At 54.6% G+C, this 17,704-nt stretch overlaps 2 protein-coding genes across 2 annotated transcripts; one reads left to right on the top strand and one right to left on the bottom strand.

Annotated features, from left to right (window-relative positions):
* Positions 1 to 482: 482 nt before the first annotated feature.
* On the bottom strand, positions 483 to 11,060 carry ZMAT2 (zinc finger matrin-type 2). Its single transcript, XM_027726495.2, has 6 exons — positions 10,957 to 11,060; positions 7,119 to 7,212; positions 6,560 to 6,683; positions 5,477 to 5,550; positions 3,424 to 3,569; positions 483 to 1,949 (listed from the first exon to the last, which is right to left on the bottom strand). The coding sequence occupies exons 1-6, from the start codon at positions 10,972 to 10,974 to the stop codon at positions 1,806 to 1,808; spliced, it is 600 nt and encodes a 199-aa protein (XP_027582296.1). The 5' UTR covers positions 10,975 to 11,060; the 3' UTR covers positions 483 to 1,805.
* An 84-nt stretch (positions 11,061 to 11,144) lies between these two features.
* On the top strand, positions 11,145 to 17,518 carry LOC113990621 (histidine--tRNA ligase, cytoplasmic-like). Its single transcript, XM_027726190.2, has 12 exons — positions 11,145 to 11,333; positions 11,425 to 11,544; positions 12,176 to 12,271; positions 13,057 to 13,182; positions 13,310 to 13,417; positions 13,826 to 13,924; positions 14,270 to 14,363; positions 14,498 to 14,625; positions 14,711 to 14,953; positions 15,651 to 15,767; positions 16,082 to 16,228; positions 16,461 to 17,518. The coding sequence occupies exons 1-12, from the start codon at positions 11,160 to 11,162 to the stop codon at positions 16,515 to 16,517; spliced, it is 1,509 nt and encodes a 502-aa protein (XP_027581991.2). The 5' UTR covers positions 11,145 to 11,159; the 3' UTR covers positions 16,518 to 17,518.
* The last annotated feature ends 186 nt before the right edge of the window (positions 17,519 to 17,704 follow it).

The raw sequence follows: 17,704 nt of genomic DNA, 5'->3' as shown, positions 1-17,704 counted from the left end.
AGGGAGGGTGCGGGGCAGCCCTTCCCAAGCAGTGCCGACCGAGTTCCTGGCTGCAGAGAGGGGCTGGGTGTCTGCAGAGCTGGTGGCTGGGATAAAATGGCTGCTGCTAAATCTTCTCTGAAACATCCTAAACTTTTAATGTGTATGAAACCACGGCAGCATCCCTTTTGCACCCCGGAGGGCACGAAGGCGCGAGCGGCTCCGCTCTCCCATTCAGCCGGAGCCACGTGCTGCAGCCTGCACAGCGCTGGGAACGTGGCTGGAATGAAAGTTGCCCTCCCAGCCCGTGTGCTCAGAGAGCCGAAGTCAAAGGATTGCCAAGTTAAAAGGGTCAAACCTCCAAGGACAGCTGTATCTGACTGGCTATATATCATTTCAATAGCATCTTCAACGGGGATTATAATCTGAATTGAAGCGGAAAGACCTGAGGCAATGAAGCTGTCAGCAGGCTAAGATTAAGGAATTAAAACAGCAGCACAACATTACAGGATTTGTTCTAGATGTATTAGAAAGAGCAGGCTAAACACTGCAGCCTTCCCCAGGCTGGAAATTTCATACGAGCACGGAGAAGGGCAAGCGCAAGGATTTCATCAATATACATAAAAAGAGAGAGGAGAGTGAGACAGAGCCACGAAAACCCAGCCATGCAAAATATAAATCCTAACTGCAGACGGAAATGAGTCACACAAGGTTTGACTGAGGTAAATAAAAGCTGAAATGAAGTGGATTTAGGGGAGGGCAGAGGTGAAAAGACACTGACAGCCAGTAGACAGGAAAAAAATGGCCCTTAATATACTAAGGCTGATAAAATCTGGAAAGCAGCCCAGCCTGTCTTGGACTGCATGATGGAAATGCAGGTCCCCAGCCCTGAAGTCCCTTCCCCCTCCCAAGTTCTTACACCCTTCTCCAGAATTACTTAAAAAAACCAAGAATGATGGCAACTGCCCATCTAGGGCAGCTGGGAGCTGAGCCAGGAGAGGGGGGCACACGCCACGCCTTTGTCTCCATCGAGGTCCCCAGAAGGCCAGCCCAGCTTTGTGCTGACAGGAGACATCAGCAGCTCTTCTCAGTGGGCAGCAGAAGCTCTCAAAATAAATAAGGCATCAAACTCCCACCAAAGGACCCATTAAAAGAGTCAATTTATTTCTGGCAAATCGAACACACCTTTCTTTCATTGGCTCTATCCTAGACCGGTCGTGGGGAGGAATTTCTCCCCTGCCTTAAAGAGAACGAAATTATGGGATAAAACACAAAGAAAAAGCAGGGAAGTCTCCCTTGCAGGTAAAACACACAGGAAAGTTTCAGCAACCCAGACTCCATGCAGCCACCAGCCCTGCTCAGCACAAGCCATGAAGATGCAGGTTGTACCGCTCACACCGCTCGCTGTGGCACATTTCCTTCCGTTACGATCCCAAAAAAACCTGGATCCCTCCCTGTGCCTCAAACACAGCCCGGGTGACAACTAGGGCCTGGTTGACAACTAGATTAATCCTGAACCAGGCCACCTGTGCAGAATGGCTGCACTTTATTGACACAAAAATGTACCCAGCAGAGCAGTTCCCAGCAGGCACACGGCCACAGAGCAGCTGAGCAGCCAGATCTAGGACACAGAAGGAGATGGGAAGCTAATGAGAGGCGGAGCTTGTTCTGCAGCACAGGTAGAGCATGGAATCACTTTTCGACTCCTCCAGCCAACTTCTACTGAGAGATTTACATACAAGTCCTCCATCAAGTCTTTGAAGAGTTATCCAGAGTTCCCTGGGTAAAAACAAACTGTTTAGAGAAAGAGGAGAGTCCAGAGCTGCTCAGTGATTCTTTTTGGTTGAGCCAAAACCAGAGAAGCCCATCACAGCTGCCATTTCATCATCCTCCTCAAAGGTCAAATCTTCCTCCGCCCGCCTCTTCTTCTCTCTCTGCTTCTCCTTCTTGTAGGCTTTGGCCTTCTCCTCCTGCAGCAAGGGACACAACAGCAACACAATTTGCACCTCCTGAGCTGAGGGAGCTCTTGAGACACCGGGCACTGCACAGCTAAAGCCATGTCCTCCCTAAGGCACCCAAGTTGTGCCTGAGGAAATAGGCAGCAGAAATCCTGGCCTGTGGTCTCTGAGGAGAACATTTCCCAGAGAATCCAGACCACCTGGCCTCCCACCCCAAGAGCAGACCCACACACACAAGATGTAGCCAAAAAAAAAAAAAAAAGCGTTATGAAACTCTCTCTTCTGAGCAAACATCACAAGTTATGCCTGGAATGAAGGCTGAGGCAAGAGGGAGCTGGTTTGAAAGCAGGAGGCTGTTCCCTCATTCGACGCCCCGTGCCAGTGACTGTGATGCCTGTTGGCTCTCGGCCTGGCAGAGTGACAGCTGCTCACTGGAACAGAAGCTGAAGCTCTGAGCAGCTTTGGGGGGGGGGGGTTGGCATCAAAGAGTTTGCGCTGCTCTAATCAAAGTGTTTTGCTCTGTGAGGATCACGAGCCCTGGAACAAAGCCAGGCTTGTACCAGGTGACACCAAGCATGGCTTCAGCTCCCATCTTACCAACTGCTCCTGCCATCCCCAGCACGCCTGCTGCGCCGTGCCCTGGAGAAAGCTGTGTCAGGAGTTGCTGCCCATTTCCTTGCTGCCATCCATGGACTTGGCAGCAGCTTTCCAACCCACAGCACTCCCTGTGCTGCTGGGGCACCTCCCTCCTACCCCCCCCAAACAGATGGGGCTTTGCCCAAGGGCAGAGGATGGGGCTGCTCTGTGAGCACCCCAGAGAGCTCCCCTGTGGTGAAGCAAAGCTCAGGGCTTGGGCAGGGAGACTCAAACAGGCAGTGATTTGTAATCTTGGGTTATTACATGGCTGCTGATGGAGGAGAAGCATCCATAGCAGCTCCTCGGCTGTCAGAACTTTGGTGGGCTTTCAAGTCAACTTGATTTTCATGTTTACTGACACCTAAGCCCTGGTTTGAGAGGAATCTGCTGTCTTTCACCTCCTCCTCACACATCTCACACCACAGCACACTGCTCACAAAGCCCTCTGACACTCAAGGAGGCCACACAGAAGCAAGTGCCATGTGGAGGAGGATTCCAGCAATCCTAAGAACTGTGGAAGATAAGGGACAAAGACACAGGTCTGCTTTCAGAGCACACAAGTTCCAACACAACTAATGGGAGACAAAAAATGGGCTCGTGCCACATTCAGTGGAAACCCAAACCACCAAAAGTTATCCTCCCACAGAAAATGGGGAAAAGGGTTTCCAGAGACAGCAGCAAAAACCTTTAAAAGAGTAAATAATAAAAAACCAAAACCCACTCATAGCAGCAGACAAGAGTGATACCAAGAACAAGGCTTCTGTGGAACAAGATAAGGAAGCAGGGTTGATTTCCTCCCAAAATGTGATTCTGAGGAGCTTTGCTTCCTCAGTTTTTGCCCCAGACTCACCTCCTCACGGAGTTCCTTCATCCTCTCCTCGAAGTCATAGTCCTTCTGCTTCTCCTCCATCTTCTTCTTGTTCACCTCAAAGCGTTTCTTCACCTGGTCCAGCGTGGAACGCTCCACCCGCATGGACATGCCCAGATTTCTCTGGTCTGGAGAACAGGAGTGGGATCAGCCGTGTTCAGCAACACCTGCAGCCCTCAGTGCTCTGCACAGTCCCCATCCCTGACCCCAACTGAAACAGCACAGCAGCATCTTCCTGCCTCTCATCCATCCCCTCAAAGCAGTTTCCAGGCCTGGACTACCCCCGTGCACAAGGATTTCTTAGGTCAGAGGGCGTGGGCTTTAGGGGGACACCATAACCCAAGCCAGCAGTGACCACAACAAGCCAAACATTACTTGTAACAAGACAAACACTAACTATTCTTTTAAGGCTCCCTATTTGGATGCTCCCTGTCATGTTGGTGCTCTGATGCTTCAGGAAATTTAAACTTGGACCAGTGGAATAAAAACGGGTTGGAGTGTTGAAAAAGGAGCCATAATAGAACTGGCAGACTGGCATCTCTTGGCAGTGGGTGATGCTAAACGAGACATGAGTGGCACTCAGAGATCCTGATTACACAGGACATTGCTCACTAAAGCAGGAACAGGAAATATTAAGCCAGGCTGCAACTTTAGTGTCTCTTTAGAGCAGATTCCCAGTTTCTCACTCATGGGCAAGCCTAGGTTGGAGGGGCCATCCCCAGCAATGTCTCCAACTCGCATTCCTGGGTAGATCCAAACAGTGTGTTGACTCCAGCAGCCATGCATGGGTTTGTCCCAGGGATGCAAAAGCACTTGGAAGCTCAAACTATACACCAGGAATAATAAGAGGACTGCCAAGAACAAGCAGGTTTAAGCCAGATTTATGGCCTTGGATCAAAAGCTCTCAATGTACTCATACCAAGGTACTGTGCATCAGCCACTTTCCAGTCCCAGCTCAACCCTGCATCTCATCCCATCCACACAGCCATGCCAGGATTTTGGATTCCAGGCTCTCTCATACGGATTTCTTGCCAATCTCCCAACATGTCAAACAAGGCATGTCAACACCCTCCTCCCATCCACATAAAAGCACAGGGCTTTAACACATTGGGTTTCCTTTTCTGAGCTACAGAAAACCAGCCCTCAGATCTCTTCTGAACCCCCAGTTCTCAAACTGCCCCTTGTGCAGGTCTGGAGCACACCCCTCCCGGCCTTTTTGCAAAGGGGCCATTTGCTGACTTCCACAAGGAGCCAAAAACACCTCTAAGGGAAGGAACAACATGGGAAGTGTGTCAGTGTATCCTGCTGCTCCTTTAATTCCTCCACGTTCCCCCACTCTCTGAACATGCCAAGGAAAAGCAATGATCACAGTCAGTTTGAGGGTATAATCCTCTTTTTCAGGTTAAACACACTAAGGGAACAGATTGATAAACTGGGAATTCTTCCCTCTTGTCTTTATCTTGACTTAACTGCATCATCACAGCAGCAGAGACAAGAACCAGAGTGAGGTACAGGCCACCACCACCACACTGCTGGAGACAGCTCCAGAGTCAAACTGCCCCACTCCTGCCTCTGCTCATCCTCTGCCTCCATCCTCACAAGGTCTGATCTGGAGCTCAGGGACAGCCAGTTTTGAGCTTCACACTTGACTTCTATAAAGAGAAGTTTCCAACCCAAAAATGGGCCAGTGACAGACCTTATACTTCTCTAAAAATTTCATTACAGTTTCAGTGCTGTGAAAAGCCTCTCTCCAGATTTTCAGGAGACATAGGGATTTGCTGACCCTGGGAAGATACACCTAACCAGAGTACACCACCACTGTTTCTGCTGGGCTTATTCCATGAGAATGGTCCAGCACACTGGAAGGTGCCAGGAGATAAAGGCAGCGCCTCCACAGCTCTCAGGAGCACAGTCCCCACATCCTGATGTCCAAAGCACTCTCATCCATGGATGTGTTCAGCCCTCAGATATGGGTGATGCAGGAAGGGAACAGCCCTCCAACTCAACCAACCAGAGGCAGAGAAATGATCCTTACGTTTTTTGCCATTGATGTGATCCAAGAAGTTAATAGAATCTTTCACCACACAGTCACACACATTACAGTAGTACCTGGCAGGAGAGAGAGAAAAGATTAACCCCAAAGCATGAGACAAACCCCTTCCCACAGAACAGCTATTTGAGACAAATCTGCATGTCAACTGGGATATGGGACTTTTTTCCAGGACAAGAGGATCCCAGGGAAGAGCAGTGAGCAGGGGCACACTCCAGATGGACAGAGACACCCCAGAGGGATCTGCCCTTACACCAACACCCCTCTGACATGATAGAAACCAAATTCTGAGCTGCTCTGCAATACCAGCCACAGCATCTTCCCCTTCCAGTCACACCCAGCTGGGTGGGATGGATTCTGTGACCTGTCCTCCCCCAGTTCCTTTACATCCCCCTGCTTTTCACCTGGCTGCAAGGTGAGTCCTGCCATCCCCATCACCTCACAGAGCAACTCCCTGATCTGCTTTCTGCCCATCTCAACAGCTGCTGCAAAAGCCCAGCCAGGGGCTGCACTTCCATCCCTGGATGCTGTTCAGGGCTGCACATCTCCCTGGCACTGCTGGCCAGGGAGACACTAACAGGCTCACTCCTGAGGTGACACAAACTCAACACAGTCATTTAAGGTGAGCTCAGAATCCTTTCAGCCTTTGGTGGAAAACGATCCACACAAACAGTGGCCAAACACCATTCCTAAGGACAGGTATCTGGATGTTTCTCCCATTCCCTGTGCACAGATATCCAAACCAGAATCTCAGATCAGCAGCAGCCCTGCTCTCAGTGCAAGCAGGTCTGGCTAAAGAAACCCAAGCAGGTGGCAAAGATTTGCCTCCTTGTTGTTCCTACAGTTGGACAACACTGATATCAAGGAATAATGTCCAAAGGGGCTCAGCCTGCTGGGTCTCTTCCATATGTTACCCCAAGAGACACAATTTAGGTGTAAACCAGTGCAGTCCCACTGCTCCAGGCTCCAAAAACAGGAGGAAACCAGCTCCTGGTGCCCTGTGAGGGGTCCCTACTGTGACACAGCCCCCCAGCACAACTCTGAGACTCCAACGAGACCATGACCTACCCCCCCATTTCTGACTGAGGGGTAGTTTTGGTGATGACGATGGTTTTCCCCAGCTTGGATTCCAGGTCCACTTTGTAGTCTCGGTGCCGCAGAAGTTCCCTTTTGACGGGCTGAGCTGGTTTGCCTGCAACATAAACAAAAGGTCAAGCCTGACATGGTGGATTTGATGTTTCCCTTGGGGAAGAGGGGCCTGCTGGGAACCTGGGACCACCTGATCCATGCAGAAAATGCACCTTTGTTTTTAAGTCAGTAAAGGATATAATATCTTCCTACTAGAACCAGGTACATCTCTGAGGTATCTCCAGCTCTGACTCGGGTCATATTCTGAGAGCTCCTTCTTTCAGGGGCTGACTGTTCCCCTCCCTCCCCAAAGGTTCTCACTAATTCCTGTTGTCAAAAAAATGCACTCAGTGGTAAACACAGGAAAAAGGACTGGAGCAGGCCAGTTTTTCCCTTCTGGGACTTGACTTCTAGCTGCTCTCTCCCTCCCAAACTCCAGGGATTTGGGAGACTCAGTGCCAGCACAGCACAGCCTGCCTGGGGCCAGCACACCACGCACCATCTTTCTTTTCTCTCTCCTCCGTGAGCCGCTTCTCCGCCAGCTTCTCATATTCATCCTTGTCCCACTTCCTGCGGAAGTCCAGGTTCTTGGTCTGGGGGGCAAACAAAGTGCATTAACATTTATCATACAGTCTGATCACCTCTGAGGGGGGAAAAGAGGTGGAATCACTCAGCCTGTGAGGCCACGGCAGTAAATTAGGGGCATTATGTTATATCCCCATGTCCTTTGTTTTCCTATCTAGGAATTATGGATGTGGCTTAAGAGAATCACTCTCAGCGTGGCTCTGGGTGCTTACAGAAGGATTTCAGAGCACTGAGAGAAGAAATGAGTTTATCTCAATAGCTCCTGAGACGATCATCCAGGCTTTTGCCTTGAAAACTAGACCCAACTGGGATTGAAAGTGCTGGATCTAAGACCTGGGAAGTGCCCCCTGACAGACACAGCACAGATTACACCTACTCCTTCCAAGAGTCAATTGAACCCAAGTTGCAAATAACAGATGAGGAAGCTGTGAAACAGTCTGAGCTAGAGAGTTTGATTAAAATGCAGGAGCAGGGAAGGCTGTTACAGGCATCAAAATGCAGACTTTGCCGTGAAATCAGAGGCATCAGTGTGGGACTTCCAAGTAGAGCAAAGCAAACCAGAAAAGGCTCTGAAACCCTGTCTGTCAAGGCAGGGCTTGGAAGTACCAGAGAAGCATCTGTACAAAATGCACAGAAAGCTCCTGCAGCTTCCTACAGAAACACCTCCGAGGCACTGGGCCTCCAGCAGCTCCACAGAGCTCTCTCTGGCACTGACAGGGTAAGTTCATGGAATCATGGAACGGTTTGGGTTGGAAGGGACCTTAAAGATCATCTCATTCCACACCCTACCATGGGCAGGGACACCTTCCACTAGCCCAGGTTGCTTCAAGCCCCGTCCAACCTGGCCTGGGACACTTCCAGGGATGGGGCAGCCACAGCTTCTCTGGGTAATCTGTGCCAGGGCCTCCCCACCCTCACAGGGAAGAATTCCTTCCCATTATCCCCTCTAACTCTGCCCTCTGGCAGTGTGGAGCCATTCCCCCTTGTCCTGTCCCTCCATCCCTTGTCCCCAGTCCCTCTCCAGCTCTCCTGGAGCCCCTTTAGGCCCTGGAAGGGGCTCTCAGCTCTCCCTGGAGCCTTCTCTTCTCCAGGTGAACCCCCCCAGCTCTCCCAGCCTGGCTCCAGAGCAGAGGGGCTCCAGCCCTTGGAGCATCTCCATGGTCTCCTCTGGACTCGCTCCAACAGATTTCTTTTCTGTGCTGAGGACCCAGAGCTGGATGCAGCACACGTGTGAAGAGAGGCTGAATTCAAGTGAAGGCACTGACAAACACAAAGACTATTTTCTGGGGTGATTTTCACCCAGTCCCCAACACTGAGGGCAGAAGTGACTGCACAAGAATCTCCGTTCCACCCACACCCACTCTAACCAAACCAGCTCAGGTTCTTCCCAGTGTCTGCCCCATCTGCACCTCAGGCCCCTGTACCTGGGATCAGTCATGGTTTAACTCAGCCACTTCCTGCCTTCCCTGAGCAGATAACTCCCATCTGGACAGAGCTGCATTTCCCTCAGCACGGCAGTGAGAGCCTCTCAGTTTCACATTAAAAAAAGGACAGATGTATTTAAAAACACCTCCGGGAGAGAAGGACCCCCACGCTCCCCCCGCCTTCTCCGTTCAGCCAAATCAAGAATCCAATCACAATCCAAAGGACACAAATCCCATTTGGAGCTACAGCAGCAGCACAGCCATTTAAGGTTCTCTCCTCTGGCAATCCTTCAAATGGAACGAACAACCACTGATAGGGATGAAAATGCCTTGGGGAGGCGTAGAAAAATTCTCATTTATTCCCAGAGCTTTCTTAAGCACTTTAAGGATGTCGTAACAGGTTTTATTAACCACCCTGAGCAAAAGAAAAGAAAATATCACAGAGTGTAAATTAACGTTTGGGGGTATTTTCCAGACTCTCCTGCATGCCAGGCATTATCACAAATCCCCCTGAAGAGGGGGAGGTTTATTTGCTGCTTCTCTTTCTCCTGTTGTAATAAAAGTAAAAGAGCCTTTTGCAGCTCTTTTACCAATCTGCCTCATCCAGGCATGGGGAAAGAAATTAAGCCTAACTGCTCGACAAGATCTTGCTTGGACAATACCTGAAGGGATGTTTCTGAATTGCTCTGGTGGAGGCAGGGGGGCTGCAAGCCCCAAAATCATTATCTCAGAGAGTATTTACCAAATTACTAACAACAATTAATAACCAGAAGTGCCCCACAGCTTCCTATTCCCTCTTGAGATAGGCATCAATGATCTGCTCAGTATCAGCACCAAAGCCTATTAAATGATAGAGGAGTGTCAAGCCTGACTCAATCCAACAGGAATTCTCAGTTGGCAGCTGACAATAAACCAGAGGCCCCATCTTCCTCCTGGGGAGACATCCTGCTGCTCACCTCCATCACTGCTCACTTCATGGAATCACAGAGTGAATCCCAGAATGGTTTGGGCTGGAAGGGACCTTGAAGATGACCCATTTCCAACCCCCTGCCATGGGTAGGGACACCTTCCACCAGACCAGGTTGCTCCAAGCCCCATCCAACCTGGCCTTGGACACTTGCAGGGATGAGGCAGCCACAGCTTCTCTGGGCCTGTGTCAGGGCCTCCCTTCTCACTTCTAGCTTCAAGAAAGGAAAGATGGACCAACAAAAGCAGAAAAGGCAAAAAAACACAGCTGCTCCACTGCTGGCAGCTCTGGGGTGTCACTGGAGGTGTTCAAACCACCTTGGCTGTCCAGCCAGACTGTACTCACAGCATCCCACTCACCCACCCCATCACAGCATTCACAGAATCATTGAGGCTGGAAAAGCCCTCCCAGCCCATGGAGTTCACCCTGTGCCCAATCCCCACCTTGTCACCAGCCCAGAGCACTGAGTGCCATGTCCAGTTCTTCTGTGGACACCTCCAGGGGTGGGGACTCCACCACCTCCCTGGGCAGACCCTTCCAGTGCCTGACCACCCTTTCCAGGAAAAAATTCCTCCTGGTGTCCAACCTGACCCTCCCCTGGCACAGCTTGAGCCGTTTCCTCTCATCCTGTCCCTTGTCCCCCGGGAGCAGAGCCCGATTACCCCGCCCCGGCTCCACCCTCCTATCAGGGACTTGTAGAGCTGCTTCTCCAGCAGGACAGTGTGAAATCCAGCCGAGAAACAGCCAGGACGGCCGAGAAGCCACAGGGAGTGGGGAGACAGGGAGGGGAAGGAGGGAGACGCCCGCACGAGCCACTGCCCATCCCAGGAGGTCCCTGGGGGGGGTGAGACCCCCAGGAGGTTGGGGCAGCTCAACCTCCTCAGGCTGGGACAGGGGGAGGATCACAGAATCACTGAGCTGGGAAAACCCCTCTGAGACCACCGAGTCCACCCTGTGACCCAACATCACCTCGTCACCCAGCCCAGAGCACCGAGTGCCACGTCCGCCCTTTCCTTAAACACCTCCCGGGACGGCGACCCACCACCTTCCCGACGGGCGCGATCGCGGCGGGGCCCTTCCAGCCCTTAACACATCAGGGCCTTTCACAGAGCCCCGAACCTCCCACCGCCCACACACAGAGACATAAAGAGCAGGCACGTGCTCTCTCCCACCGCACCCCTCACCCCCGAGGGAGCCCCTCACGCCGCGGCCTGCCCGCGGGCCCCCAGCGCGGAGCGGCCCTGCCCCGCCGCCCGCCCGACCGCCCTCCCTCAGCGCAGCCCCCACGACCCTCCCCAAGCCCCGGCGAGCCCGGGAGGAGCGTCGGGGGGCGCGGCAGCTCCTACCCCGGGGGTACCCACCCCGCTGCCCGACGCCATGGCGGCCTGAGGGGGGACGGCACCGGGAACTGTCGCGCGGCGCCGTAAAGCGCGGCCTCCCGCCCGGTGTCACGTGCTCCACCGGTGTCACGTGTCTCCCCCCCGCGCTCCCGGTGCCGCCGGTGTCACGTGCCGCCGGTGTCACGTGTCCCCGCGCTCCCGGCGCCCCGGTCCCGGTCCCGGCCATGCTGAGGATCGGTCCCATCGCCGCCGCCGCCGCTTTCGCCCGCCGGGCACCGCCGCGGCACCGCCTCGCTGGGAACCGGGAGAGCATCCCCCGGTCCCGGCCGCCGGCTCTGTCCCGGGGCGGCGGCGGCGGCGGCGGCGGGAGGGTGGTGCCGGTGCTGAAGACGCCCAAGGTAAAGGCGGGGATTGCGGGCGGCGCCGGTGGGTACCGAGCGTTCCCGCGCGGCCCCGCCGCTCACGGCTCGTTCTCCGTGTCCCGGGCAGGGCACCCGCGACCACCCGCCGGCGCAGGCGGCGCTGCGGGAGCGGCTGCTGGGCGCCGTGGTGTCCTGCTTCAAGCGGCACGGGGCGGCCGCCATCGACACCCCCGTGCTGGAGCTGCGGGTGAGGCGCGGGGGGAACCCCTCGGTGCGGGACGGGACCCCCACGGCGGCTGTGGGACCCTTCTCCTTCCTGGGGACGGGATCCCCACAGGGGCTGTGGGACCCCCCTTGTGCTCCTTCCTGCGGGACGGGACCCCCATAGGGGCTGTGAGACCCCCCTCTGCTCCTTCCTGCGGGACGGGATCCCCATAGGGGCTGTGGGACCCCCCTCCCTGCTCCTTTCTGCGGAATGGGACCCCCCAGTCTGCTCCCTCCTGTGGGACGGGACCCACATAGGGGCTGTGGGACCCCCCTCTGCTCCTTCCTGCAGGATGGGACCCCCATACGGGCTGTGGGACACACCCCCCCCCCCGCTCCCTCCTGCGGGACTGGGGAGCTCCGTCTTCCCCCGGGGATTCAGGGCAAGTCTGAGGGAACTCCTCGTGTGGGGAGGGCAGGGATGACAGTCCCTCTTGGGACCTGTGGGGGGATGGGGAGGTGGACCCAGGTCCAAGAGGGCTGGAGGGGGAATGTGTGTAATGCTCACCCCGGCTTGACTTGAGAGGCTCTGGGGGGGACTGAACTCTGTGCCCATCCCAGGGGACCCTGTGCCCCAGAGCCACCTGGTCACGGGCCCCCTTGTCCCTCCCCAGGAGACGCTGATGGGGAAGTACGGGGAGGACACAAAGCTCATCTACGAGCTGCAGGACCAGGGAGGGGAGCTGCTGGCCCTGCGCTATGACCTCACCGTATCCTGAGCTCCCCAGGGGACGGTGACACCCCGAGGGGATGGTGGCATACCACCTTTGTGGAGTCCCCCTTGGCCTGCCCTGCCTGCAGGACCCACTGGGGTGTTGGACCCCCTTGTCCACCCTGCCTGGCTGTCACTGTCATGACCCCACCTCACACCAGCCCCCAACCAGGCTGGGACCCACAGCAAAGCCCCTCCCATGGGCTGCAGACTTGCACCAGTTTGCTCCTCTGTACTGGTTTTATCTCCTCCCAGTTACAGTCCCCACCTCTGCCCTGCCCATCCCACCTTCCCAGTGCCGTCTGGAGAAGTGTTTGCTGCAGGAGCCCATCCCAGGCCTTCTCCACCTGCACATCTCACCCAAAATCTCTCCTGTTTAATGTCTGTAGGGCTGTGCTGTGCACTGAATTCCCTCTGATCACACTGTGAGAGGGTAGAATGACGAGAGAGGGTCAGTGTGTGCATAGGGTTGTCCTGAGTGGGTCAGGAGGAGGGAATGGAGCTGTCCCAGTGTTAGAGGAGCTCAGCTGCTTCATTCTACTCATCCGCAGTCCGGGCTGATGATTTCCCTAAAAATCATAGAATATCCTGAGTTGGAAGGGACCCACAGGGAACATCAAAGTCCAACTCCTGGCCATGCACAGGACACCCCAAAAATCCCACCATTATTGTGAAAAAAACTGGGGAGCACCTGGCAAAGGGAAAGGGAGACGGGGGGCTGGGAGGTTCAGCTTTGCAGCTCCAGGGATCTCCCTGTTCCCATCCTTAACTCCCTGGGCCCAGGTGCCCTTCGCTCGCTACCTGGCCATGAACAAGGTCAACAACATGAAGCGCTACCACGTGGCCAAGGTGTACAGGAGGGACAACCCGGCCACCACCCGGGGCCGCTACCGCGAGTTCTACCAGTGCGTGAGTGTTGGGGTGGCAGGAGGGTTTTCCTGGCTGGAGCACCTCCAGCTGCTGCAGAGCAGCGTGGTGTGCCCGGCCAAAGCCCCTCAGCTGTGCCAGGAGCCTCCGTTGCTGCTTCTGCCCCCAGGACTTCGACATCGCCGGGCAGTTCGACCCGATGATTCCTGATGCCGAGTGCCTGAAGATCGTGCACGAGATCCTGAGTGACCTGCAGCTCGGGGACTTTGTCATCAAGGTGAGGCCAGGCGGGTTCTCTGTGCCATGGTGGGAGGCAGTGGTCATTGTCCCTGGGGTTTTACACAGCAGCACCTGTTCCCACTCTCAGGCCTGATCCAGGAGTTCATCCTGCCTCTCTGTGTCCTCATGCTAAAGGCTGGACCTCAGCTTGAGCTGGGAATGCCCAGAGGCTTCCTCAGTCTGCAGTTGGCAGAGTTCTTGCCAGGACTAATCACAGTCCCCTGCAAAATTCCAGCAGCCACCTAGAACCATAAAGTCATGGAATGGTTTTCATACCTCTGCACCTTCCCTTCCCGTGGGAAAGGCAGGAGGAAATGCCAGCAGCTGCAGATTGCCATACACTGGGACCAAAGGAATGACACTGGGGGGGATGTCCCTGAGCTAAGTGTGCCTCTCCCTCCCCCAGGTCAACGACAGGCGGATTTTGAACGGTGTGTTTGCTGTCTGTGGTGTCCCAGAGAGCAAGTTCATAACGGCCTGTTCCACCGTGGACAAGCTGGACAAGGTCAGCCTTGGGCTCATGGGGAGACGCTTCTGGTCTTGAGCTGGGCAGTGTCATGGCCCCTCTTGACATAAAGAGGGTCACAGCAGCAAAGTTGTTGGCGTGGGTAAAGGATTCGGGGATCTCTTGGAATAAAACCTGGTGATTCCAGTGGTTTGTTAAAAATTCCTCTGAGAGAGAGAGAGATACAGATGATTAGTGAGATGTGCAGGATGACAGTCAGCAGAGTTGTGCTCATGTGGGCTGGTGGAGGCAGTGGTGAGGAGAGGAGTGGGAAACCCCACTGTGGGAAACCAGTGGGTGAGGAGAATGTCCTGCAGTAACAGATGTCCTTCTGTCCCCTCCCAGGTGCCGTGGGAGGAAGTGAGGAGCGAGATGGTGGGAGAGAAGGGGCTCTCTCCCGAGGCTGCGGATCGCATCGGGGAGTACGTCCAGCTCCACGGTGAGCACTGGGGGGTCGAGCCCTTGGGCTTGTTCTGGGGATGGAGGGTGCACAGGGCACACACACGGCTGGCTGGGGCCACTGTGGCTGGTGCTGCTGCCCTGGCACACCTGAGGCAAGTCTGGTTCCTACAGGTGGGCTGGACCTGATCGAGCGGCTCCTGCAGGACCCGAAGCTGTCGCAGAACAAGCTGGCCAAGGAGGGGCTGGGGGACATGAAGCTGCTGTTTGAGTACCTGACCCTGTTTGGCATCACAGGGAAGGTGAGGAGGTGCAGGGGCAGGAGGGGGTGCTGCCCTGGTGAGCCCCCCAACCACCCAGTGACGGGGCCGCCCTGGTGCCCTGCAGATCTCCTTCGACCTGAGCCTGGCCCGGGGCCTGGACTATTACACGGGGGTGATCTTTGAGGCCGTGCTGCTGCAGCAGGAGAACGAGCACGTGGAGGAGCTGGTGGGCGTCGGGAGCGTGGCTGGAGGCGGCCGCTACGACGGGCTGGTGGGGATGTTTGATCCCAAGGGCCGGAAGGTGCCCTGCGTGGGGGTCAGCATTGGGATCGAGCGGATCTTCTCCATCCTGGAGCAGAGGCTGAAGGTAGGTGCTGCAGACAGTGCATTGGAGGAGGCCCTAGGAAGTCAGCTATCGTTTATTAGAGCTCTACAGCTCCATGGTATTCAGGGGAAAATAATTTTGGGGGTGAGGGTGGCTCCTTTCATGCCTGAGTGTCCATGCACAGAAGACAGAGCCCTTTTCTGCAGCCCATCAGGATGCAGGTGTGGGTAGCTGAGGGCAGCATTCCCTAGGAAATGTCAAGGAAGTGTTAGAGGCAGCCCTGAGCTCTGGGCCTGGCTCTGAGCTTTTTGCCCCAGTCACTTTGCTCCTCTCTTGCCTGTGAAGTTTCCTGTCCTGGAGATTGGGAAGTGATGAATTCGGTATTGTCTGTGACACTCTGTAATGAGCACCCCAGGAAAGCCTCTGAGAAGATTCATCACTGTGTTTAATTCTGAGCTTGTGATTCCTGGCAGAGGAGGCCAAGTCAATGTGTTTGTACCTGGAGTATCAAAGGAGACCTTGGAAAGATGTCCAGGTCCCATGTGGGAGGGAGGCCGAGGTCCCACGGGAGCAGCAGCACATGATCAAGTACTGTGACACAATGCAGAGTCTCTGGGGGGCTCATTAAAGGTGTCCAGGTTGTCAGTCACTGAGTTAAGGTCTGGAGATGAGGTGAGGTGCTGTGAGCTGCAGATTCCCTCAGAGCCAGTCACTCCCACGAGCGTGTCTGTCCCTCCAGGCTTCTGGGGAGAAACTTCGCACAACTGAAACCCAAGTGCTGGTGGCCACACCCCAGAAACACTTGCTTGCTGCCAGACTGAAGCTCATCTCAGAGCTGTGGGACGCAGGGATCAAGGTAAAGGAACCACCTGGGCTCGGTGGTGTCATGGGTGAGGGAGGGAGAGCCTGAAGGAGCTGTAGCACAGCAAGACGAGCTCCATTAGTTGTGTTCTCTTCAAGATCTGGGCCTGTCTGAGATCACAGAGCCCTTCAGGTTGGAAAAAACATCAAAGATCACAAAGTCCAACCGTTAGGTCTAGGCAGGCACAGAAGAACAGCCCAGAGCACTGAAGGCAACCCCTTGCTGCAGGGTTTCATGGTGTCTGCTTTGCTCCAGTATCCATCAAAGCAAATTTGGGTTAGTGATTCGTCCTTCCCACTCCCTGCTAGGCCGAGATGCTGTACAAGAAGGATCCTAAACTGCTGAAGCAGCTGCAGTATTGTGAGGACACAGGGATCCCCCTTGCTGCCATTGTAGGAGAGCAGGAGCTGGCAGACGGAGTCGTCAAGCTGAGAGATGTCTCAACACGAGAGGAGGTGAGAATGTCCTTTTGTCCAGGTGTCAAAAGTGGTTCCAAACTCTGGAGATCACTGAAAGGCTCTGGATTTTCCCTCAGTGATGATGTTCCTTTGGGAAGCCATAGCACAGGTCTGTTGGGTGTCTCCAGAAAACCAGTCACAAACTGTGTTAGTACCCAAAGCAAGCCTTTGGTCCTTAGAACTGTGCTCTGTTCTAATGCTGCTACCTCCCCCTCTCTTTGCTTTGTAGGTTGATATCCCAAGGGAGAAGCTTGTTGATGAGATCAGGAGAAGGCTGGAGCCCTGAGGACTTCTCTGGCCAGAGCTGCTTGGCTGAACTGCTGTACAACTGGAACCCTGCAGTGCCCTTAACTATTCACTGCCAGCTGAGGCCTGGTTACCATCCACCAGCCTAAGGCTCCTTGCCTGGGCTAAGGCAGCGAGAAGAGAGGAGCCAGGGCATTTTAAAAGCTATGGGACAGCGCAGTCACCAGCTTAAAGTTCTGGTTAAGTGCTCTGAAGGACAGGCTGAGCTTGTGGGTTCCTAATAGTGCAGTCCCTGCACCTGTACAGGCATTCCCATCACTGCAGGTGGTGTTTCCATGGGCACAGACTGGACGTGGTGCAGCTCACAGAGGTGCAGCTCCAGCAGGATCATCAGGCTGAGCTCTGGCGTGGGGAGGGAGCATGTTGGGCACCCACAGGCCCAGGACATGGGGCGAGGAGGGCAGTGGAAGGGCCAGTCCCACTCCCAGCCCGCACCTGGACGCTGCACGGGGCTGCAGGACCAGCCTGAGTGGGGGTGATGCCAAAAAGTCGGAGAAGAAACTCTCTAGACTCATTTTGAGTATAGAAAGCCAAAACCCACACGTTTATTGCAGCGCCAGATGCATCAGAAAAAATCCCAAAGGATGCACCCTGAATCACACACGTTTCATAACTTTATACCATCCTCTAATTACAGATTCAAGGAGGGGCTGTCTCACCCCATTTTCCCCCAGAGGACGCTCCCCTCGGATTGTTTTTCTCTTGAGTACTTGGTTTCCTGCCTTAGGGACCTGGTTCAAGGCCTAAACCCAGCCTTGCCTCGTCCGTTTCATATCCTTTCTCGCTTTTATCAGTCTCTTCACAGCTGCGAGCGACCGCCTCTGTTTTACCGAAATTCTTGCCGGTAACGAATCTTGGCAAGAAATTCCACGCTACGCGCTTCCCCTCGGGAACTTCCAACCTTTACTGAAAACACGTGAGCTCTACGGCTGACACTCTCCTTCTAAAGTGTCAAAAATACATAAATTCTGCGGCTAACAATTTCTAATAAAGTACTTAATTTTACGGCGGGCGGAGAGGGGGGCGGAGAGCACGTGTCCCATCAGCGAGGGGGACACACACGCGGACGCGGCGAGGGGGCCGGAGGCGCACGCGTGGAGGAACTCTGTAGTTTTACATATTAAACAAACAAAAACACAAAAAACCGCCGAATTAAACAAACCAATT

Source organism: Pipra filicauda, unplaced genomic scaffold (assembly GCF_003945595.2).
Source record: "Pipra filicauda isolate LSUMZ 115617 unplaced genomic scaffold, ASM394559v2 scaffold3_size10097308_pilon, whole genome shotgun sequence".
NCBI lineage: Eukaryota > Metazoa > Chordata > Aves > Passeriformes > Pipridae > Pipra > Pipra filicauda.
This window is presented reverse-complemented; position numbering and strand designations above follow the sequence as displayed.